This window comes from Dendrobates tinctorius, unplaced genomic scaffold, assembly GCF_039654945.1.
Source record: "Dendrobates tinctorius isolate UK_male_01 unplaced genomic scaffold, ASM3965494v1 ptg000473l, whole genome shotgun sequence".
In the NCBI taxonomy this organism is placed as follows: Eukaryota; Metazoa; Chordata; class Amphibia; order Anura; family Dendrobatidae; genus Dendrobates; species Dendrobates tinctorius.
Genome location: NW_027362135.1, coordinates 272228 through 297768, shown reverse-complemented (window position 1 = coordinate 297768; position 25541 = coordinate 272228). Strand labels below are relative to the sequence as shown.

Sequence of the window (25541 nt, the reverse complement as noted above, 5' to 3'; positions counted from 1 at the left end):
CGGGTTGGAGTTAGAATTGGGGGTTTCCACTATTTGCGCACATCAGGTGCTCTCCAAATGCAACATGGCGTCTGATCTCAATTGCAGCCAAAAACGTCAAATGGCGCTGCTTCCCTTCCGAGCTCTGCCATGCTCCCAAATAGTGGTTTACCCCCACATGTGGGGTATCAGCGTTCTCAGGACAAATTGCACAATATCTTTTAGGGTCCTGTTACCCTTGGTAAAATGAAAATTGGGGGTGAAAAGATCATTTTTGTGGAAAAAATATGATTTTTTAATTGTACCGCTGTACGTTATAAACTTCTGTGAAGCCCTTGTGGGTTCAAAGTTCTCACCCCATATCTAGATAAGTTCCTTGGGGGGTCTAGTTTCCAAAATGGGGTCACTTGTGGGGGGTTTCCACTGTTTAGGTACATCAGGGACTCTCCAAACGCGACATGGCGTCCGATCTGAATTCCAGCCACTTTTGCATTGAAAAAGTCAAACGGCGCTCCTTCCATTCTGAGCTCTGCCATGCGCCGAAACAGTCGTCCCACCCACATATCAGGTATCAGCGTACTCAGGACAAATTGCACAATAACTTTTGCAGTCCAATTTCTCCTGTTACCCTTGGTAAAATAAAAAAAATTGAACCTGAAGTATTTTTTTTGTGAAAAAAAGTTAAATGTTAATTTTTTTTTTTAAATATTCAAAAAATTCCTGTGATGCACCTAAAGGGTTAATAAACTTCTTGTATGTGGTTTTGAGCACCTTGAGGGGTGCAGTTTTTAGAATGGTGTCACTTTTGGGTATTTTCTATCACATACACCCCGCAAAGTGGCTTCAAATGTGATGTGGTCCCTAAAAATAAAATGGTGTTACAAAAATGAGAAATCGCTGGTCAATTTTTAACCCTTATAACTTCCTAACAAAAAAAAATTTTGGTTCCAAAATTGTGCTGATGTAAAGTAAACATGTGGGAAATGTTAGTTATCAAGTTTTTTGTGTGCCGTATCTCTGTGATTTAAGGGCATAAAAATTCAAATTTGGAATATTGCGAAATTTTAAAAATTTTCGCCAAATTTCCATTTTTTTCACAAATAATCGCAAGTTATTTGAATGAAATTTTACCACTAACTTGAAGTATAATATGTCACGAGAAAACAGTGTCAGAATCACCGGGATCCATGGAAGCGTTCCAGAGTTATTACCTCATAAAGGGACAGTGGTCAGAATTGTAAAAATTGGCCCGGGAGTTAACGTGCAAACCACCCTTGGTAGTGAAGGGGTTAATGAGAAAAAAATGAACTGTTTTGAATTTACCAAATGACTGCAATGAAACAAAGAGTGAAAAATGTAAGAGGGGCCTGAATACTTTCTGTACCCACTGCACAAACGGATAATGATCCTAAACACATGCCAGCATCCACAAAAGACGACCTCAAAAGGCGCAAAAGGTTTTACAATGGCCCTCCCAGTCCCCTGATCTCAACATCATTGACAATCTGTGGCTAGACCTCAAAATAGCAGAGGATGCAAGACGCCCCAGGAATCTCACCGAACGGGAGGAATTCTCCAAGGAAGAACGGAGGAAAATCTCTCAAATAAGAACTGGCTACAAAAAGCGTTTACAAACTCTCATACTTACAAAAGGGGATGGTACTAGGTACTAATCGTGCAGGTGCCCAAACTTTTGCATTGACCTATTTTTGAAATTTTTAAAGTGTAAAAGATGAAAATATATATATTTTGTTGCCTAAAATACAAAGTAAATCTGTCATCTTTACCCCCTTAGGCCTTTTAGAGATCATTTCATGTTCAATTTGCTTCACTGTTCACAATAACAGTAATTTTGACCTGGGATGCACTAACTTTTACATGCCACTGTATATAGCCCTGTGTTATGAATAGAGTTGAGCTAATTTGTTTGGATTCGGTTCCGAACACGATTGGCAGCAAATATTGTTTTTGCAATATTCGTCAAACACAGCCGAACGTCATTAGAGTCAGTGGGAGTAGAAATCACCGAATCTGTTCAGAACCGACCATCAAACATACATTCGGCACGAACAGGGTACACATATGGCAAATTCAGATTTGGCGACTGAATCCGACCAGATTCGCTTGACTCTAGTTATGAATCAGTCACAATCTTGCTCCATCAATACAGGCAATGAATTTTGCTCTTTTGGGCATCAGAACAATGAACTTTTGGACTTTGCTGGTTTTGCTAGAACATAGAAACTGTTAGTGTAATAAATGACCTCTGTCCAGTATACATTGTAGCATCCGTGGCCAGTGTACATTGGGATGGTCCTGAATCTGGCGACAGTGTTGTGGAGGTATTTGGTGTCGGTGTACATTGTAGTGAGGAAGGACATCTGTGGCTGGCCTGGTGTCTGTAGCTCGTGTACATGATGGTGGAGAGACGCCAACAGCATTGGTGTCCGGCTTATCTGCTAGTGGAGAATCTGTGGCCAACGTCCATGGTGGCGGAGGAGCAGCAGCATCTGGTGGACTGTATTCCAGGGGCATTTGTGGCCGGCAGACTTGGTGGTAGGACAACAGTTGTATTAATAGCAGAAGAAGAGTTGGATAAAATAAACCTTTAGTGCTGCATGAATGAGACGACACAACGACCTTAGGTTCTCATTTTATTGTCAGTGCTGATGGTTGCGAGCTGTGGTGACAGTCCACCCTCAGCAGTAGGTGCAGCGTGATTGCCAGCTCTACAGGTAAGTACCTGAGCACTCCGCATGGCATCACGAGGACGGGTGTGACCAACCTTGGTAGTGGCAGGAGACCAGGCCTAGCCAGGCAACTGCTCCCCTGTGTCCAGCCCCAAAGGCTTTCTACTAAATTCACGAGGGCATCCACGATCATGTGATAACTAATATAAGCCTACAAATATGTAAATCAGCAATATATTGAGTGGGTAATGTGATCAATAGAATAACATACAAAATGCATATCAGGAAAAGAGAAGCATCAAATACAGATTGTATCTGAATAAAATGCTAAAGATGAAATAATATCATAAAATAAGTGGGGAGGACACAGAACAGGCGTCAGATGGGGACGGCATACATTACAGACAGTCCAAGGAACGTCCTTCACATGAACCGCTCACAATGTTACATCAAGTAAAACCAGTATTGATCATCTAGACCGAAGCTGGAGAATGTGACATAATGGCAGGAATAAGGCGACAAGCCCAACTATGTCACACTGCAAAAGACAAGCTCTACAGTAACACTGGGAACGATACAGCATATAGACTGGCTCCACACCCACCACGCGTTTCACCTTGACTTCCTCAGGTGTAGGACGTCTCATAATACTTGTCATTTGTACTGCACAATTCTGATGCATCACGTTGGGGTTGCTCTTCACTTATTTTCCATATGTTTTATTTGTATTAGATTATTCATGTCAGGCTGATGTGGGGGAGCCACAATCCACAGCTAAGCCTGGACTGCCCCCTGTAGGTCACAGTCATGATTTGCATGAGCATGGTGAATTGATGGGGCATCTACTGGAGACAATACCCATCCATGTCAGCACACAGCTGGTATCTGCCATAAAGCCATCTCGTCCTGGACGTTTGTGGAAGAGGCCATATTTGCTGGCAAATAGGTCTGGGAATATTTCAGAACAGTGACTATCGTGCTCCAAGAACAGGCACTTGAGTGCTGCACTAAAGTCCACCCCTGCGGTCACTGACAATCTGGCTGAGAGAAACATCTTTTTGGCACTTTTCCATGGCGTGCTGATGAGGAATGTGACTAACTTTATACAGATAACGATGAACCACCATTTTATAGGCGTGGAGGGTTGCAGTGTTCAGGACCACTGGCAGGAACAGTCTGTAGGCTCCTGGATGGCATAATGGACCCAGGTGGAATTTCCACTGCAGTATAATTGCACGATGCGTCTCTGCAGTCCCAGCTCGCGGCAGCACTTACAGAAACGGGCATAAGTGTTAATGTTGTAGTTGTAGATGCTGGCGGACGGACACTTCCCGTCACATGAAACAATGTTAACCTGCAGGAATAGGAAAGGTAAACCATCACTGGTTACTATAGAATTCCTCAGAGTTCGGAAATGGCTACGCCCCGGCCCGACTGGTGAACAATTACATTATAGTGAACTGCCAAAATTATACAGTGGCTACGGAAAGTATTCAGACCCCTGTAAATTTTTCTCTCTTTCTTTCTTTGCAGCCATTTGGTAATTTCAAAAAGTTCATTTTTTCTCATTAATGTACACTCTGCACCCCATCTTGTCTGAAAAAAACAGAAATGTAGAAATTTTTGCAAATTTATTAAAAAAGAAAAACTGAAATCTCACATGGTCATAAGTATTCAGACCCTTGGCTCAGACACTCCTATGTAAGTCACATGCTATCCATTTCCTTGTGATCCTCCTTGAGATGGTTCTGCTCCTTCATTGGAGTCCAGCTGTGTTTAGTTAAACTGATAGGACTGGATTTGTAAAGGCGCACACCTGTCTATATGAGACCTCACAGCTCACACTGCATATCACACCAAATGAGAATCATGAGGTCAAAGGAGTTGGCCAAGGAGCTCAGAGACAGAACTGTGGCAAGGCACAGATCTGGTCAAGGTTACAAAAGAATTTCTGCAGTACTCAAGCTTCCTAAGAGCACAGTGGCCTCCACAATCCTTAAATGGAAGAAGTTTGGGACCACCAGAAGTCTTCCTAGACCTGGCCGTCCAGCAAAACTGAGCAATCGTGGGAGAAGAGCCTTGGTGAGAGGTAAAGAAGAACCCTAAGATCACTGTGGCTGAGCTCCACAGATGCAGTAGGGAGATGGGAGAAAGTTCCACAAAGTCAACTATCACTGCAGCCCTCCACCAGTCGGGCGTTTATGGCAGAGTGGCCAGACGGAAGCCTCTCCTCAGTGCAAGGCATATTAAAGCCCGCATAGAGTTTGCTAAAAAAACACATGAAAGCCTCCCAGACTATGAGAAATAAGATTCTCTTGTCTGATGAGACTTTTTGGTGATAATTCTAAGCGGTATGTGTGGAGAAAACCAAGCACTGCTCATCACCTGCCCAATACAATCCCAACAGTGAAACATGGTGGTGGCAGCATCATGCTATGGGGTGTTTTTCAGCTGCAGGGACAGGACGACTGGTTGCCTTTGAAGGAAACATGAATGCGGCCAAGTACAGAGATATCCTGGATGAAAACCTCTTCCAGAGGGCTCTGGACCTCAGACTTGGCCAAAAGTTCACCTTCCAACAAGACAATTACCCTAAGCACACAGCTAAAATAACAAGGGAATGGCTTCAGAACAACTCTGTGAGCATTCTTGATTGGCCCAGCCAGAGCCCTGACCTAAACCCAATTGAGCATCTCTGGAGAGACCTGAAAATGGCTGTCCACCAGCGTTCACCATCCAACCTGACGGAACTGGAGAGGATCTGCAAGGAAGAATGGCCGAGGATCCCCAAATCCAGGGGTAAAAAACTTGTGGCATCATTCCCAAGAAGACTCATGGCTGTACTAGCCCAAAATGTGCTTCTCCTCAATACTAAGCAAAGGGGCTGCATATGTGGCGCCCCTGAGGATTCAGTTGCCACAGAGGAACTGCACCTCCTCCTGAGGTGTGGTGCCCCACCATCCAGGTGAGTTGGAGGCTCCTGACCACGCTCCAACACTTGCATCCCACACAACACAGTAGTTCAGCAAAGCCACATTGCGGCTCCCTGCTTGGAGTGTAGCAGAGCACCTTTGGTGGCTCCCTGCTTGGAACACGAAATGTGCTGGGAGGCGGGTGGAGTTAGAATACATAAAAAAGTGGGAAGGTTTATGAGTTCAGTTGAGTGAGAGAGGAGTGAGGAGAGAAGATCCCTGGGAGAGGGATGGAGGAAGGAGGTGCTGCAGCAGATCTCAGTGACGTGGGTCTGCTGGCACGGGAAAGGAAAGAAAGAGAAAGACATTGAACAGAAACCTGATCTTCCATAAGAAGGAAAGACTAGTACGGAACGTAGGAGAAAATGGGAACAGAGGACGTGGGTTAGAGGAATAACCCTGCTTAGAAGTTCTAAGCGCAAGGCCGGGGCCCGGTCCCCGAGGTTGTATGGACACTAATGGTTCTGCAGCAGACACCGGTGGAGTAGTGGGCTGTAAATGCACTACTCCCATCTCAGACTTGGGGCACAACAGCAACTTGGATAGTGAGCCGGGACTTAGGAGTAAGGAGTCCCCGAAGCAGGCTACAGCTGTCTGCCATACAAGTATAGTTCTTGGGAACATCTGTCAGGAGGAACTCCAGTGTAACTCAGTACTAGGAGTACTTCACACCAAAGGCGCTATAAGAGGAGACGTTCAGAAAGGCACATGTTGGCGGAGTGTTGGAAGGGAGCATTCCATCTGACCTGGAGGTTGACTGGGTTCCTGACCCGGAGGACACAGCACGGAGGCAGGCACCTGTGTGTACTACAGACTGTGAGTAAAGCTTTGGAACCAGAAGCCCTGGTGTCCTCCATTCATTCCTGCACCAACACCCCCTGTACCACTACATCTGGGTACCAGCTTCTACACCGCCTGTGCCTCTCCTCTACCCCTACATCTACACTGCCCGGGAACTACAGCTCCACCTGTGGGGAGCTTCACCATCTTGGCTGCAACACACCACCAGTCCCAGTGGATCTGCATGCAGCGTCGGCTTAACATCTCCCTTGCCGAACACCACAGGTGGCGTCATGAACTATTCATTTAACCATATTCCACCATTTCAATTCCTCCCATTACTTGGGCACCCAGGGCCACGGAGTGGGTCACCGCTGCTGTGACACATCCCGGTGACACAGGCCCGGTACCGAGTACCCCACAGCCCTGGGAGGGCGACCCACATACTTATGACCATACGATATTTCAGTTTTTCTTTTTTAATAAATTTGCAAAAATTTCTACATTTCTGGGTTTTTTTTCAGTCAAGATGGGGTGCAGAGTGCACATTAATGAGGAAAAATTAACTTTTTTTGAAATTACAAAATGGCTGCAATGAAACAAAGAGTGAAAAATATAAAGGGGTCTGAATACTTTCCGTACCCACTGTACATTTAGGAAAATGAACAGAAACACATGAGTATGCATAAAGTCGCCCCAAAGAAGCATGAGCACAAACAAAGGGACACCCCACATAAGTGGGAGCAAGTGAAGGGCTGCTGAGATATTACTGACCCCCAGGAGGGCGGCTTACCGGAGTGTTGCTCCTGCAGTCGTTCTTCCTGATGGTCATTCGCACAGTGACTCTTTTGCAAAACTTTCCATCTTCTTTGCCTGAAAATGAGAGTTAAATCTTTTATCTTTGGAAACTCCCTGTACTTGGAGACCAACAAAACTCCATAACAATAGTCTCCACCCTGTATACTTTCAGCCATAGAAAACTATAAATCCTAGCCCATCCTAACAGCAGCAGCCATAGACAACTGCTGTATATACTGAGGGTACAGGTGACAACCTGGTCAGACTATAGGAGGCGCGGAATATCCTTCACTTACATGTTTTACAGCATCCATCTAAGAATGATACGACATGTCCTCCCATCTGGAAAGAGAAAAAAAGGCATATCAGAAAAGGTGAAGAGAGGCCACACCCCAGAGCAAGAGAGGCCACACCCCAGAAGGAAGAGATGCCACACCCCAGAGGAAGAGAGGCCAAACCCCAGGGAAGTGAGGCCACACCCTAGGAGAAGAGAGGCCACACCCCAGGAGAAGAGAGTCCACACCCCAGGAGAAGAGAGACAACACCCCAGGAGAAGAGAGGCCACACCCCAGGTGACGAGAGGCCACACCCCAGGGGCAGAGAGGCCAAACCCCAGGGGAAGAGAGGCCACACCCCAGGGGGAGAGGCCACACCCCAGCGGAAGAGAGGCCACACCCCAGCGGAAGAGAGGCCACACCCCAGCGGAAGAGAGGCCACACGACAGGGGAAGAGAGGCCACACCCCAGGGGAAGAGAGGCCGCACCACAGGGGAAGAATGGCCAGAGAGAGGATACACAGGAGGGGCAGAGAGGCTACACAGGAGGAGCAGAGAGACTACACAGGAGGGGCAGAGAGACTACACAAGAGGGGCAGAGAGGCTACACAGGAGGGGCAGAGAGGCTACACAGGAGGGGCAGAGAGGCTACACAGGAGGGGCAGAGAGGCTACACAGGAGGGGCAGAGAGGCCCCCAATGAAAAGTAGGATGATGATGTTAGAGACGTATAATGACAGCACCGACCCTTTGACTTGTGACCCAATATGGGGGAAGAAAAGCGACGTTATACTAAACCATGTCATGAGCAAGTCTGAAGAATTGCTGCATAAATTTGAAATCTCACATTACTTGCGATAGTTTCCATTTAATGTGCAAGCAGCGAAACTAGTGCTGAAGAACCCGATCTACCATGCTGCAGCTGTCAGAGAAGAGCGGGCAGCTGGCAAACATCCCCTGGGCTTCACGTGAATGCCCCGCGGCTTGGCCAAAGGCTGCCCATAGTGCCTGCGTTTATCTGAGGCATGACCCCAGATCAGGGCATGGTTACAGTCCTATACACAGCTCTGGCAAAAATTAAGAGACCGCTGCACAATGTGCAGTTTGTCTGATTTTTCTCTTTATATTTTTGAGTAAAATGTAAATTGCTCTTTTAGTCTATAAACTTCTGACAACATGTCTCCGAATTTCCAAGCAATACATTTTGTATTTTTTTTCTGACAAAGAAAAATGGTCATAATTAAAAAAAAACACAAAACAAAACAAAACAGTGCTTTCTGACCTCAAATAACGCTAAGAAAACAAGTTCATGATCTTTTAGAAACAACAATACTCCGCAGAATCCTGATAGGCAGACAAGTTGCCCAAAATGTTCAATGCCCAAAACAGACACAGAACATGGACTGTGGTCACGTCCCAGGACACAAGAACTCTGGTTAGCAGTCCAGGATCTGTATCTGAAGATCTGTGGGATATGGGTAGAAGTGGATCCATTGTGTATGACGGGTAAAACAAGAGGGGGACGGCGACATGACTTGTTTCACACCATTGCAATGGTGACAAAAGGTCTAATTCTAAACATTTTTTTTAAAAAATGGAGAGTGTTTATAGAACCGTCCCTGACCACCAGAGAAATTCAAGCCTTAATGAGCGCCTTTGTGGATTCGGAGTGGTATCAGAGGATTTGAGTGGTAATCTGGGTAAACTGAAATGTGTTATATGAGCTGTATGGAGGATACGGTGGAGCTGGAGATAACGTGTCTGATCTCAGTCAATGTGATCTATGAAAATGTGGATGTAAGGGGTTTGATAATTTTATATTTGTTAAGTTTATTTTTGCTTCTATTCAGGCTTAGGTGATAAGCAGGTTTAAATATGTTCTTTGTAACAATTCAATGCAACGTTTATAACTTGTAATATGCAACTTTGTTACAAAATCAATAAAAATGATGTTTCAAAAAAAAAAAAAAAGAAACAACAATACTAATGTTTTACCTCAGGAAGAGTTCAGAGATCAATATTCTGTGGAACAACCATGATTGTTAACCGCAGCTTTCCTGCGTCTTGGCTGCTTTACACCAGTCTGTCACACGGGTTTTGGGTGACCTTATGCCACTCCTGGTACACACATGTAAGCAGTTCTTCTTTGTCTGATGGCTTGTGACTATCCATCTCCCTCCTGATTACATTCCAGAAGTTTTCAGTGGGGTTCAGGTCTGGAGATTGGGCTGCCCATGGCAGGAGTTTGATGTGGTCTCTTAATATTTTGCCAGAGCTGCTGCTGTGGTGTGGACCAGTCCTTAGGTCAAAAGACATCATCTTTGACCTCTATTTCCACATTCTTGTAGGAGAATCCCCATCAGCACATTGTGCCAGAAGCAAGCCTGCATCAGGCCCTGCTGAAATCCCCAGGTTCTCTTGTTTCCAGCAGCACTACCACAGAAATTATTAAGCCACTAGTTCTCCAGTAAAGCCAACTGACCTTTATGCACTCTGTCTCATTAAATGGAGGGCAGCTGATGGCGGATGTGACCAACACTGGTCCTATGGGAGTGTTTGTGCAGTCATATCTGACACACTTAGAAATCCAGGTAGAACCGGGCTAAATACAAAGTGAAAAAAAAATCATGATGCTTAAAGTTCAAACACGAAATAAGTCAACAAGATGGATAACTATAACCCATTTAACAGTGACTACACGATTAAGGACAAGCTCCTAACAATATTTTCCATAGCTGAGAGAATTGTAGCATGTGACAGGAATAAGATTACAGATGCAACATGCTCCAATCAACATGTTAATTATTCAAACGTGATGAGCCAAACCTAGTTGATGTACCATTAGAGTCGTGAAATAAAGCAAGGGTCGTGAAAGGAAAAGTCCACCAAAACAAAAGACATGAAAGGAAAAATCCACCAAAGCAATAATGTGAAAGGATGAAAGGAAAACTCCACCAAAGCAAGAGACGTGAAAGAAAAAGTCCATGAAAGCAAAATATGTGAAATAGAAAGTCCACCAAAGCAAGAGTCGTGAAAGGAAAAGTCCACCAAAGCAAGAGTCGTGAAAGAAAAAGTCCACCAAAGCAAGAGTCGTGAAAGGAAAAGTCCACCAAAGCAAGAGTCGTGAAAGGAAAAGTCCACCAAAGCAAGAGTCGTGAAAGAAAAAGTCCAAAGAAGCAAGAGTCGTGAAAGAAAAAGTCCATGAAAGCAAAAGATGTGAAAGAGAAAGTCCACCAAAGCAAGAGTCGTGAAAGGAAAACTCCACCAAAGCAAGAGTCGTGAAAGGAAAACTCCACCAAAGCAAGAGTCGTGAAAGGAAAACTCCACCAAAGCAAGAGTCGTGAAAGGAAAACTCCACCAAAGCAAGAGTCGTGAAAGGAAAACTCCACCAAAGCAAGAGTCGTGAAAGGAAAAGTCCAAAGAAGCAAATGGCATCATGAAGAGAAAAGAGTCCTTAATGGACAGTAATCAATAGAGGAGAGGCCTCAAAAGAAAAAAGTATCAAGATAAAAGAACATAGAGGCAAAAGGCACCAAAAGAGTCATGACATTAAATGCCTGCAGAGGCAAAACGCATCATAAATAGAAAAGCCCACAAAAGGTAAAAGGTGAAGTGGAAAAAAAATATCCCGCATGGCAAATGGCATGGTGAAGAGAAAAGCTCAAGGAGGGGCAAAAGAAGTCAAGGGAGAAAAGGCATCAATAAGAAAATCAACAAGGGAGAACAAATAAGGAAGCTGTGTCAATAGAAAAGACCAAAGAGGCAAGAGATGCCAAGAAAAAAGACAACAGTGGAGTCAAGAATAGAGACTACATAGGCCAGCATCTTGAAGAGAAAAGTGGCAGCAAAAGAGAAAGGCATCATGTCCTTACCCTTTTGTAAGTTCAAATTTATCAATGCTTGCTAGCAAAAGTATATGCAGCAAAACAAAACCTATGTGTAACAAAATTTGCAACATACAGATAAGGCATAATGAGCACTAGAGTCAATGTACACAAGGAAAAAAGAGAAGATGCACTAGAAGCAGTGGGCATACAGAGAAAGGAATGAGCACTAGAGCTAATGGAAACAGAAAAAAAGGAGCACTAGATACTGTGGACATACTGATAAAAAGGAGCACTAGAGGCCGTGAACCTACACAAAGATGAGAAGGCTCACTAGATGTGGTGGACACAGAAGAGAAGGAGCTCTAGATACCGTGGACATTCTGAAAGAAGAGAAGGAGCACTACAGAAAGTGAACACAAAGATAAGAGAAAAAGCATAAGAGCCGGTTGACATGAAAAAAGGAGCACTAGAGCCGGTAGACACAAAGAGAAGGAGCATTACAGGCTTCTCTTATCTCTAAGGAGCACTAGAGCCGGTAGACACAAAGAGAAGGAGCATTACAGGCTTCTCTTATCTGTAAGGAGCACTGGAGCCGGTAGACACAAAGAGAAGGAGCATTACAGGCTTCTCTTATCTGTAAGGAGCACTGGAGGCGGTAGACACAAAGAGAAGGAGCATTACAGGCTTCTCTTATCTCTAAGGAGCACTAGAGCCGGTAGACACAAAGAGAAGGAGCATTACAGGCTTCTCTTATCTCTAAGGAGCACTAGAGGCGGTAGACACAAAGAGAAGGAGCATTACAGGCTTCTCTTATCTGTAAGGAGCACTAGAGCCGGTAGACACAAAGAGAAGGAGCATTACAGGCTTCTCTTATCTCTAAGGAGCACTTGAGCCGGTAGACACAAAGAGAAGGAGCATTACAGGCTTCTCTCATCTCTAAGGAGCACTAGAGCCGGTAGACACAAAGAGAAGGAGCATTACAGGCTTCTCTTATCTCTAAGGAGCACTTGAGCCGGTAGACACAAAGAGAAGGAGCATTACAGGCTTCTCTTATCTCTAAGGAGCACTAGAGCCGGTAGACACAAAGAGAAGGAGCATTACAGGCTTCTCTTATCTCTAAGGAGCACTTGAGCCGGTAGACACAAAGAGAAGGAGCATTACAGGCTTCTCTTATCTCTAAGGAGCACTAGAGCCGGTAGACACAAAGAGAAGGAGCATTACAGGCTTCTCTTATCTCTAAGGAGCACTTGAGCCGGTAGACACAAAGAGAAGGAGCATTACAGGCTTCTCTTATCTCTAAGGAGCACTAGAGCCGGTAGACACAAAGAGAAGGAGCATTACAGGCTTCTCTTATCTCTAAGGAGCACTAGAGCCGGTAGACACAAAGAGAAGGAGCATTACAGGCTTCTCTTATCTCTAAGGAGCACTTGAGCCGGTAGACACAAAGAGAAGGAGCATTACAGGCTTCTCTCATCTCTAAGGAGCACTAGAGCCGGTAGACACAAAGAGAAGGAGCATTACAGGCTTCTCTTATCTCTAAGGAGCACTTGAGCCGGTAGACACAAAGAGAAGGAGCATTACAGGCTTCTCTTATCTCTAAGGAGCACTAGAGCCGGTAGACACAAAGAGAAGGAGCATTACAGGCTTCTCTTATCTCTAAGGAGCACTTGAGCCGGTAGACACAAAGAGAAGGAGCATTACAGGCTTCTCTTATCTCTAAGGAGCACTAGAGCCGGTAGACACAAAGAGAAGGAGCATTACAGGCTTCTCTTATCTCTAAGGAGCACTAGAGCCGGTAGACACAAAGAGAAGGAGCATTACAGGCTTCTCTTATCTCTAAGGAGCACTTGAGCCGGTAGACACAAAGAGAAGGAGCATTACAGGCTTCTCTCATCTCTAAGGAGCACTAGAGCCGGTAGACACAAAGAGAAGGAGCATTACAGGCTTCTCTTATCTCTAAGGAGCACTTGAGCCGGTAGACACAAAGAGAAGGAGCATTACAGGCTTCTCTTATCTCTAAGGAGCACTAGAGCCGGTAGACACAAAGAGAAGGAGCATTACAGGCTTCTCTTATCTCTAAGGAGCACTAGAGCCGGTAGACACAAAGAGAAGGAGCATTACAGGCTTCTCTTATCTCTAAGGAGCACTAGAGCCGGTAGACACAAAGAGAAGGAGAATTACAGGCTTCTCTTATCTCTAAGGAGCACTGGAGGCGGTTGACACAAAGAGAAGGAGCATTACAGGCTTCTCTTATCTCTAAGGAGCACTAGAGCCGGTAGACACAAAGAGAAGGAGCATTACAGGCTTCTCTTATCTCTAAGGAGCACTAGAGCCGGTAGACACAAAGAGAAGGAGCATTACAGGCTTCTCTCATCTCTAAGGAGCACTAGAGCCGGTAGACACAAAGAGAAGGAGCATTACAGGCTTCTCTTATCTCTAAGGAGCACTAGAGCCGGTAGACACAAAGAGAAGGAGCATTACAGGCTTCTCTTATCTCTAAGGAGCACTAGAGCCGGTAGACACAAAGAGAAGGAGCATTACAGGCTTCTCTCATCTCTAAGGAGCACTAGAGCCGGTAGACACAAAGAGAAGGAGCATTACAGGCTTCTCTTATCTGTAAGGAGCACTGGAGGCGGTAGACACAAAGAGAAGGAGCATTACAGGCTTCTCTTATCTCTAAGGAGCACTGGAGGCGGTTGACACAAAGAGAAGGAGCATTACAGGCTTCTCTTATCTCTAAGGAGCACTAGAGCCGGTAGACACAAAGAGAAGGAGCATTACAGGCTTCTCTTATCTCTAAGGAGCACTAGAGCCGGTAGACACAAAGAGAAGGAGCATTACAGGCTTCTCTCATCTCTAAGGAGCACTAGAGCCGGTAGACACAAAGAGAAGGAGCATTACAGGCTTCTCTTATCTCTAAGGAGCACTAGAGCCGGTAGACACAAAGAGAAGGAGCATTACAGGCTTCTCTTATCTCTAAGGAGCACTAGAGCCGGTAGACACAAAGAGAAGGAGCATTACAGGCTTCTCTCATCTCTAAGGAGCACTAGAGCCGGTAGACACAAAGAGAAGGAGCATTACAGGCTTCTCTTATCTGTAAGGAGCACTGGAGGCGGTAGACACAAAGAGAAGGAGCATTACAGGCTTCTCTTATCTCTAAGGAGCACTGGAGGCGGTTGACACACATAGAAACTAAGGAGAACTAGTGTCAATGGCCACTATGCACAGCACAAAGAATTCTAAGTGCAGTGAACTGGGGAAGAGCAGAACAAGCAGTAAAAACAGAAGAGAATACGATTTAGATGCAGTGGATGCACAGAATAAAATGATAGCGTTTTAGATGCAGCAGACATTTGCTTTCTAATCTATGATCTAATGATACCCGACGTTTACATTAGAAACCAGCGTCCAGCGTCGCTGGTCCTGATCGCTGGAGGGGCTGTCTATGTGACATCTCACCAGCGATCAGCCTAACGATGTCCCAGCGATCCCATCCATGTCGGATCGTTGGTGGGATCGCTGGGACATCGCTATGTGTGACGGGGGCTTTAGTGAAGAAAGAGAAGAGAAGGCAGGAGAGTGTGCAGAGGTCTGGATAGGACAAAAACTAGTAAGGAGCTAGAAGGCACAAGGCAGCAAGAATCATTAAGGAACTTAAGAGGAGACTGAGATCCAGTTCAGCAGGCAAGTGAGAGAAACCCTTTGGTGACAGAAGTAAAAGAAGAAGTGAGACCAGTGTTGGTCGGATGTGAGAGGCACTGTAAGGAAGGGTCTTACCCAGCTGTGGACAAGGAAAATGGAAGCGGCTCTAAGAAAGGCCCTCAATAACGGATGACATACAACTGTTTGTTTGCAGGTTTCACAGCATATTGACCTGTGTGTATCTGAACTGTGAATATGGATGTTTATCTGATTTGCTATTCTTGTTTGCCATCCACATGTAAAGTACCATTACCCGAAACCGATAAGAACCAATGCAAGAGAGGAGGGGACCAAGACGGTAGTCGTAGCTGAGGACACCGAGGCTCTGGTGTCTTGATCTCCTCCCACAGAAGTACCATCAGCATCTACCGGTGTACCTGTTCTTGTTGCTGGTCCACGGTGAGGGATTCCACTGCGGTGCGACCCAGCTCCTGTACACTTGATTCCAGTGCTCAGGGTTGAAATAACGGACACAGATACCGGTTCTGATGCCAAATCAATGATTTTACTATCTCCTTCAACGGTCCCGGACACATTAGTTACATTACAGTTCACATAGCCTTCCTCCTGTACTTTCCCTTGCTTACTTTCTGTATCCTCACACACATTCCAGGGTAGTAGCGCCCTTGGCAGTACCGCAGCATCACCCCTGTGGAACCTCAACATATAGGGGATCCCGTTCATCCGCTTCGCCACAGACATGCAGGCTTCAGCCCTATTTAAGATCTGCCACATGGTGAATACTCTGCGCCCTGCACGACTCTTGGATCACTTTTTCCTTTCCATTCCTACTGCTGTCATAAACTGTAATTTCCACGGGTGCTCTGATCTTATCCAGCACCCGCATGACTGTGCCCGTGGTTTTCTGGTTTTCCACAATGTTGCGTAGCTGCTATGGCGTCCTGGGCTTAGAGCCCTTATGGACACTTCGGGCGTGCTCGCCCTTCTGACTTACTCCTATAACCTATGCTAGCTTAACCCATAGCAGCTCCTCCTAAGTTAACCCTTATGTGAACTACCTATCAACTATACCTAACAAGGCCCACTAGTATACCCTCATCTAGTGGCCTACAACAGAACTACGCTTACCCAGTCTATGGAACTATATACTAACAGTGCTCTCCACTATTGAACCCGAAGGATGCACTGGCTTACCCTAATCTAAGCATTAATATGCGGCATACAATAAAATACAATATATTACATCATGGTAACACAATGTGGCAGTACCATTGAACAGGAGGTAATACACCGTAGTGTAGCAGTACCGAAACATAATAAGATCTGTACATTATTTACAATATGTAGTATTAGAACTCCTTAAAGGGGAGACAGCATTAAAGGATATTCTGATCAATTCCTTACACCTACCTGTGTATGAGACAGAAGAAGTTGTAAAGTATGCTGCCTAATGCCTAGTGTACCTAAGTGTGTTACCAACTAATGAGTGTCTTGCTTCTATGAACTCAAATAGTGCCCTCGTCTTGAAGTCAAATGGATTTGGACAGGCCTGAAGGTGAAGTTGCCCATAGTAACACTGCCAGCCTACACACACACTCAGAACTCTCATTTCTTTCTGTAACATGCCAGGGTGTTGGACTCATGGCACTCGCCTCAGGCTACAACCCTGGGCACCGTGACATTTACATGCCCCTTACAATTCAACAGAGAGATGGCTTTTAGGTTAATGGTCACTCCCATGAGTCTTCTCTTATCACTTCGGTCACTCAGAGCATCCTATTCTATGGATAAGACTTGGATTGGGTCAGGAGGTGGTGATGGGTACAAGCACACATAAGGCAGACATTTTCATATATTCCATAGAGAAGATCTGCAGTGACCAAGCTGTTCCGAGTAACACTTCTCCTCCTCTTCGTGAATTGTTGGCTGAAGTACTATGTCTACTACAATGTCTTAAACATGGCCTTGTGGTTCTGGAGGGAACACGTCAGCCAGTGTCACCCATAATGCCACTTCCAGTATCATTGCTCATATATGTGAGAGTGCCTAATCGAGAAGCTCTTCTGATAACCCATGAGTAGACTTGATGGCCTCAAAGGAGTGATGCCCCCTTGCCGTAGCTGTTCATTATTCTATAAAGACTATGAAATACTAAGCTGCTTCTTTTTTAGTTTCTATTTTGGAATATCAGAGGAAGAGGAGTGGAGCCCTGTGATGCCAGGAGAAACCAGGTAAAATGGTGACACTGCAGAGGAGACACCCCTGAAGGTCAGTGTGATTGCTCTAGGCTGTACTCACCCTTTGAGTGAGGACTGTACCATTCAGGAAGGTCTGAACACACGACACGTTGCGGCAGCGCCCGCAGCATTGGGTCATGTCTCTTGGAGGCTCATACAGCTGATTCTAAGATAGGAACAAGTGAAGAGTTTCTTAACTGATCAAACCAGGCAACATCACCCATCATACAAATGCACATGACAGTCCATAAGGTCTGCACTGACCAGTCACAATATCATGGGTTTCCTGCAGCAGACAGGTCACACAAAAGCCAATGCTTAGACTTCGCCTTGAGCTGCAGAAACCTGCTGTACACTATAAATACAGGGTATCTGCTGCATCTTCTGTGAGATCTTGGATGATTATCGCAGGCACAGATTTTCTTGTAGGCGATTAATTTTTTTGCACAATTGTTTCGAGGGTTTCCAGCCAGCAGGATGCTAGGACACACACATAATCTGCCGATTCACTCACCGCTTCACACTTGGCCGCACAGTTCAAAGAGGAGACATTGATAAGGTGATATCTAGTGACCGGGTCAATGGCGGACGTACAATGTGAAGAGTGACACAATCCCTCCGCTGTGTGCTGGACCACGGTCTGCCCCGGACGCAGGATGCCATTTTCTTTACTCAAGCAAACCGTGTCCTTCACTGCAGGAAAAACAGATGAGAGGTGTGAGAATTGGCCTACTGTGCCCGTGCTGCCTCTCCGATGATCTAAGGCTCACACAAAAAACGTACACTCTTCCTAAAGAAGTGGATAATTAAATATGCATTATAATATACTGAAAGTATAATGATGGCTTCCAGAGAGGATGCATCTTGCTGCTCTCCTGATCTCCCCGACCCTCCATCCTCAGATAAACCGGTCATCCTGATTGCAATCCCTCATTGAAGCTGAGGAATCAGCAGAGCTTCACTTCAGGGAGACGTACTCACAGATCAGTGCTATGGCCATCCTTTCTCTCAGCTCTTGGCCTGGCTCCTGAGCTGCTCCTGCCACCTGGTGAGTGGGGAGGACAGGAGTGTTGTGGTGAACAAATACTGAGAGTCCTCCAGAATAGCTGGGGGAAGCGAGACCATTACCATTGCAGCCAACCATCCCGAATTCAGTGGAACTGTCCTCATTTGAGGGCCCAGTCCAGCCTTTGTCCTTACTTTCCACTATCTTCTCGTCTTCTCTCCGTAGCTACTCCTCGGTTGTGTGTCTGGTATCTCTGATCTGCTCACACTTGCATTAATTTAATAAACAATTCTCTTTTATTCTCTGGTCTCCTCAGTACTCAAACCCTTGTGAAATGCATTGTGCGTTCTCATGAAATCAAATCCACGCTACTTGAGCATTTAGGCCGTGTTCATATACAGCGTAACACCTGCATTTTTTCAGCTGCATTTGTTCAGAAATTCTGCTGATTTTACCTGTCCAAGCAAAGTTGATGTGATTTCGTGAAAACTGCACCTGCTGCTGAACTCTGCAGTTTTGGTGCTTTTTTCTCTAGAGGCTTCTATGTGGAAGCTAAAAAACTGCAATTACTTTATTAGGCTACGACCACACTATCAGTATTTGGTCAGTATTTTTCATCAGTATTTTAAACACAAAACCAGGAGAGGAACAATCAGAGGAAAGGTCTAAGAGTTCTTTTACACTTGCCGTGTTTTTATGGCCCCAATAGATTTCTATGGGGCCGCAAAAACGGACCTCAAAAATACATTGGAGCGCCGTGTGCAGTATGGCCGTAAGGGCCGTATATACGGCCATGAAAAAATATCGAGCTTGCTCGATATTTTTCACAGCTCACAGACACGGACTCCATTTAAATCAATGGTGCCACAAAAACAACGGTAACTTTTGCGGTACACCGTATTTGCAGATCGACGTTTTTTCCCCTTCAATTTGCTACAACAGGGAAAAACGGCGATCTGAGAAAGTTTTTTGCGGCCCGTTTTTGCGAGAGACCTCAAAAATCATAGCAATACAGCCGGCAAAAACAGCCCATAAAAACGGGCCGCAAAAACCCAGCAAGTGTAAAAGAACCCTAATAGAAACACGTCACCACTAGAGTTGAGCGACTTTAGTCGGATCGGGTTTCATGAAACAAAATTTGTTTCAGATGAAACTGGTTCGACTAGGGCAAAAAAAGTCGGAGTTTCGTCCGAAACCCGATCTCAATGCAAGTCAATGGGGAATAAAAGTCGGATTTGAGTGGATGAAAAGAGCATACATACAGGACAGCAGGGGATCACAGCTACTGGGCAGGGGGGACAGAAAAGAGCAAATAGACAGCACAGCAGGGGATCACAGCTACTGGGCAGGGGGGAACAGAAAAGAGCATACAGACAGGACAGCGGGGGATCACAGCTACTGGGTGGGGGGGACAGAAAAGAGCATACAGACAGGACAGCAGGGGATCACAGCTACTGGGCAGGGGGGAACAGAGAAGAGCATACAGACTGAACAGCAGGGGATCACAGCTACTGGGCAGGGGGGAACAGAAGAGAGCATACAGACAGGACAGCAGGGGATCACAGCTTCTGGGCAGGGGGGACAGAAAAGAGCATACAGACAGGACAGTGGGGGATCACAGCTACTGGGCAGGGGGGACAGAAAAGAGCATACAGACAGAACAGCAGGGGATCACAGCTACTGGGCAGGGGGGAACAGAAAAGAGCATACAGACAGGACAGGAGGGGATCACAGCTACTGGGCAGGGGGGACAGAAAAGAGCATACAGACAGAACAGCAGGGGATCACAGCTACTGGGCAGGGGGGAACAGAAAAGAGCATATAGACAGGACAGCAGGGGATCACAGCTTCTGGGCAGGGGGGACAGAAAAGAGCATACAGACAGGACAGCAGGGGATCATAGCTACTGGGCAGGGGGGACAGAAAAGAGCATACAGACAGAACAGCAGGGGATCACAGCTACTGGGCAGGGGGGAACAGAATAGAGCATACAGACAGGACAGCAGGGGATCACAGCTACTGGGCAGGGGGGGACAGAAAAGAGCATACAGACAGGATAGCAGGGGATCATAGCTACTGGGCAGGGGGGACAGAAAAGAGCATACAGCCAGGACAGGAGGGGATCACAGCTACTGGGCGGGAGGGGAGGGAAATAGTATACAGACAGAACAGCAGGGGATCACAGCTACTGGGCAGGGGGGACAGAAAAGAGCATGCATACAGGACAGCAGGGGATCACAGCTACTGGGCAGGGGGGGACAGAAAAGAGCACACAGACAGGACAGCAGGGGATCACAGCTGCTGGGCAGGGGGGACAGAAAAGAGCATACAGACAGGACAGCGGGGGATCACAGCTACTGGGTAGGGGGGGACAGAAAAGAGCATACAGACAGGACAGCAGGGGATCACAGCTACTGGGCAGGGGGGAACAGAAAAGAGCATACAGACTGAACAGCAGGAGATCACAGCTACTGGGCAGGGGGGAACAGAAGAGAGCATACAGACAGGACAGCAGGGGATCACAGCTTCTGGGCAGGGGGGACAGAAAAGAGCATACAGACAGGACAGCGGGGGATCACAGCTACTGGGCAGGGGGGACAGAAAAGAGCATACAGACAGAACAGCAGGGGATCACAGCTACTGGGCAGGGGGGAACAGAAAAGAGCATACAGACAGGACAGCAGGGGATCACAGCTACTGGGCAGGGGGGACAGAAAAGAGCATACAGACAGGACAGCGGGGGATCACGGCTACTGGGCAGGGGGGACAGAAAAAAGCATACAGACAGGACAGCGGGGGATCACAGCTACCGGGCAGGGGGGACAGAAAAGAGCATACAGACAGAACAGCAGGGGATCACAGCTACTGGGCAGGGGGGAACAGAAAAGAGCATACAGACAGGACAGCAGGGGATCATAGCTACTGGGCAGGGGGGACAGAAAAGAGCATACAGACAGAACAGCAGGGGATCACAGCTACTGGGCAGGGGGGAACAGAAAAGAGCATACAGACAGGATAGCAGGGGATCATAGCTACTGGGCAGGGGGGACAGAAAAGAGCATACAGCCAGGACAGGAGGGGATCACAGCTACTGGGCGGGAGGGGAGGGAAATAGTATACAGACAGAACAGCAGGGGATCACAGCTACTGGGCAGGGGGGACAGAAAAGAGCATGCATACAGGACAGCAGGGGATCACAGCTACTGGGCAGGGGGGGACAGAAAAGAGCACACAGACAGGACAGCAGGGGATCACAGCTGCTTGGCAGGGGGGACATAAAAGAGTATACAGACAGGACAGCGGGGGATCACAGCTACTGGGTAGGGGGGACAGAAAAGAGCATACAGACAGGACAGCAGGGGATCACAGCTACTGGGCAGGGGGGAACAGAAAAGAGCATACAGACTGAACAGCAGGAGATCACAGCTACTGGGCAGGGGGGAACAGAAGAGAGCATACAGACAGGACAGCAGGGGATCACAGCTTCTGGGCAGGGGGGACAGAAAAGAGCATACAGACAGGACAGCGGGGGATCACAGCTACTGGGCAGGGGGGACAGAAAAGAGCATACAGACAGGACAGCAGGGGATCACAGCTACTGGGCAGGGGGGACAGAAAAGAGCATACAGACAGAACAGCAGGGGATCAAAGCTACTGGGCAGGGGGGACAGAAAAGAGCATACAGACAGGACAGCGGGGGATCACAGCTACTGGGCAGGGGGGACAGAAAAGAGCATACAGACAGAACAGCAGGGGATCAAAGCTACTGGGCAGGGGGGACAGAAAAGAGCATACAGACAGGACAGCGGGGGATCACAGCTACCGGGCAGGGGGGACAGAAAAGAGCATACAGACAGAACAGCAGGGGATCACAGCTACTGGGCAGGGGGGGACAGAAAAGAGCATACAGACAGGACAGCAGGGGATCACAGCTGCTGGGCAGCGGGGACAGAAAAGAGCATACAGCCAGGACAGGAGGAGATCACAGCTACTGGGGAGGGGGGACAGAAAAGAGCAAACAGACAGGAGAGGAGGGGATCACAGCTACTGTGCAGGGGGACAGAAAAGATCATACATTCAAGACAGCGGGGGATCACAGCTACTGGGCAGGGGGGACAGAAAAGAGCATACAGACAGAACAGCAGGGGATCACAGCTACTGGGCAGGGGGGAACAGAAAAGAGCATACAGACAGGACAGCAGGGGATCACAGCTACTGGGCAGGGGGGACAGAAAAGAGCATACAGACAGGACAGCAGGGGATCACAGCTACTGGGCAGGGGGGACAGAAAAGAGCATACAGACAGAACAGCAGGGGATCACAGCTACTGGGCAGGGGGGACAGAAAAGAGCATACAGACAAGACAGCGGGGGATCACAGCTACTGGGCAGGGGGAAACAGAAAAGAGCATACAGACAGGACAGCAGGGGATCACAGCTACTGGGCAGGGGGGGACAGAAAAGAGCATACAGACAGGACAGCAGGGGATCACAGCTGCTGGGCAGGGGGGACAGAAAAGAGCATACAGCCAGGACAGGAGGAGATCACAGCTACTGGGGAGGGGGGACAGAAAAGAGCATACAGACAGGAGAGGAGGGGATCACAGCTACTGTGCAGGGGTACAGAAAAGATCATACATACAGGACAGGAGGGGATCACAGCTACTGGGCAGGGGGGACAGAAAAGAGCATACAGACAGGACAGGAGGGGATCACGGCTACTGGGGAGGGGGGAACAGAAAAGAGCATACAGACAGGACAGCAGGGGATCACAGCTACTGGGCAGGGGGGGACAGAAAAGAGCATACTGACAGGATAGCAGGGGATCACAGCTACTGGGCAGGGGGGGACAGAAAAGAGCATACAGACAGGACAGCAGGGGATCACAGCTGCTGGGCAGGGGGGACAGAAAAGAGCATACAGCCAGGACAGGAGGAGATCACAGCTACTGGGGAGGGGGGGACAGAAAAGAGCATACAGACAGGAGAGGAGGGGATCACGGATACTGTGGAGGGGGGACAGAAAAGATCATACAGACAGGACAGGAGGGGATCACAGCTACTGGGGAGGGGGGACAGAAAAGAGCATACAGACAGGACAGCAGGGGATCACAGCTACTGGGCAGGGGGGACAGAAAAGAGCATACAGACAGGATAGCAGGGGATCACAGCTACTGGGCAGGGGGGACAGAAAAGAGCATACAGCAAGGACAGGAGGGGATCACAGCTACTGGGCGGGAGGGGAGGGAAATAGTATACAGACAGAACAGCAGGGGATCACAGCTACTGGGCAGGGGGGACAGAAAAGAGCATGCATACAGGACAGGAGGGGATCACAGCTACTGGGAAGGGGGGAACAGAAAAGAGGATACAGACAGGACAGCAGGGGATCACAGCTACTGGGCAGGGGGGGACAGAAAAGAGCACACAGACAGGACAGCAGGGGATCACAGCTGCTGGGCAGGGGGGACAGAAAAGAGCATACAGCCAGTACAGGAGGAGATCACAGCTACTGGGGAGGGGGGGGACAGAAAAGAGCATACAGACAGGAGAGGAGGGGATCACAGCTACTGTGGAGGGGGGACAGAAAAGATCATACATACAGGACAGGAGGGGATCACAGCTACTGGGCAGGGGGACAGAAAAGAGCATACAGACAGGACAGGAGAGGATCACAGCTACTGGGCAGGGGGGACAGAAAAGAGCATACAGACAGGATAGAAGGGGATCACAGCTACTGGGCCTGGGGGACAGAAAAGAGCATACAGACAGAACAGCAGGGGATCACAGCTACTGGGCAGGGGGGAACAGAAAAGAGCATACATACAGGACAGCAGGGGATCACAGCTACTGGGCAGGGGGGGACAGAAAACAGCATACAGACAGGACAGCAGGGGATCACAGCTACTGGGGAGGGGGGACAGAAAAGAGCATACAGACAGAACAGCAGGGGATCACAGCTACTGAGCAGGGGGGGACAGAAAAGAGCATACAGACAGGACAGCAGGGGATCACAGCTACTGGGCAGGGGGGGACAGAAAAGAGCATACAGACAGGATAGCAGGGGATCATAGCTACTGGGCAGGGGGGACAGAAAAGAGCATACAGCCAGGACAGGAGGGGATCACAGCTACTGGGCGGGAGGGGAGGGAAATAGTATACAGACAGAACAGCAGGGGATCACAGCTACTGGGCAGGGGGGACAGAAAAGAGCATGTATACAGGACAGCAGGGGATCACAGCTACTGGGCAGGGGGGGACAGAAAAGAGCATACAGACAGGACAGCAGGGGATCACAGCTACTGGGCAGGGGGGGGACAGAAAAGAGCACACAGACAGGACAGCAGGGGATCACAGCTGCTGGGCAGGGGGGACAGAAAAGAGCATACAGACAGGACAGCGGGGAATCACAGCTACTGGGTAGGGGGGAACAGAAAAGAGCATACAGACAGGACAGCAGGGGATCACAGCTACTGGGCAGGGGGGAACAGAAAAGAGCATACAGACTGAACAGCAGGAGATCACAGCTACTGGGCAGGGGGGAACAGAAGAGAGCATACAGACAGGACAGCAGGGGATCACAGCTTCTGGGCAGGGGGGACAGAAAAGAGCATACAGACAGGACAGCGGGGGATCACAGCTACTGGGCAGGGGGGACAGAAAAGAGCATACAGACAGGACAGCAGGGGATCACAGCTACTGGGCAGGGGGGAACAGAAAAGAGCATACAGACAGGACAGCAGGGGATCACAGCTACTGGGCAGGGGGGACAGAAAAGAGCATACAGACAGGACAGCAGGGGATCACAGCTACTGGGCAGGGGGGACAGAAAAGAGCATACAGACAGGACAGCAGGGGATCACAGCTACTGGGCAGGGGGGACAGAAAAGAGCATACAGACAGGACAGGAGGGGATCACGGCTACTGGGGAGGGGGGAACAGAAAAGAGCATACAGACAGGACAGCAGGGGATCACAGCTACTGGGCAGGGGGGGACAGAAAAGAGCATACTGACGCATACAGACAGGACAGCAGGGGATCACAGCTGCTGGGCAGGGGGGACAGAAAAGAGCATACAGCCAGGACAGGAGGAGATCACAGCTACTGGGGAGGGGGGGACAGAAAAGAGCATACAGACAGGAGAGGAGGGGATCACGGCTACTGTGGAGGGGGGACAGAAAAGATCATACAGACAGGACAGGAGGGGATCACAGCTACTGGGGAGGGGGGACAGAAAAGAGCATACAGACAGGACAGCAGGGGATCACAGCTACTGGGCAGGGGGGACAGAAAAGAGCATACAGACAGGATAGCAGGG

General features: G+C 47.9%; 1 protein-coding gene across 1 annotated transcript in view; it reads right to left on the bottom strand.

Annotated features, from left to right (window-relative positions):
- Positions 1-2650: 2650 nt before the first annotated feature.
- LOC141077916 (otogelin-like) overlaps positions 2651-25541 on the bottom strand; it is a 280958-nt gene continuing 258067 nt past the window's right edge. Inside the window, exons 35-40 of the mRNA XM_073564686.1 lie at positions 17734-17912; positions 17281-17385; positions 9975-10094; positions 7516-7561; positions 7215-7294; positions 2651-4023 (exon numbers count right to left, since the gene is read on the bottom strand). Coding sequence (XP_073420787.1) covers positions 3823-4023; positions 7215-7294; positions 7516-7561; positions 9975-10094; positions 17281-17385; positions 17734-17912 — 731 coding nt within the window. The 3' untranslated portion in view covers positions 2651-3822. The remainder of the gene's footprint in view (positions 4024-7214; positions 7295-7515; positions 7562-9974; positions 10095-17280; positions 17386-17733; positions 17913-25541) is intronic.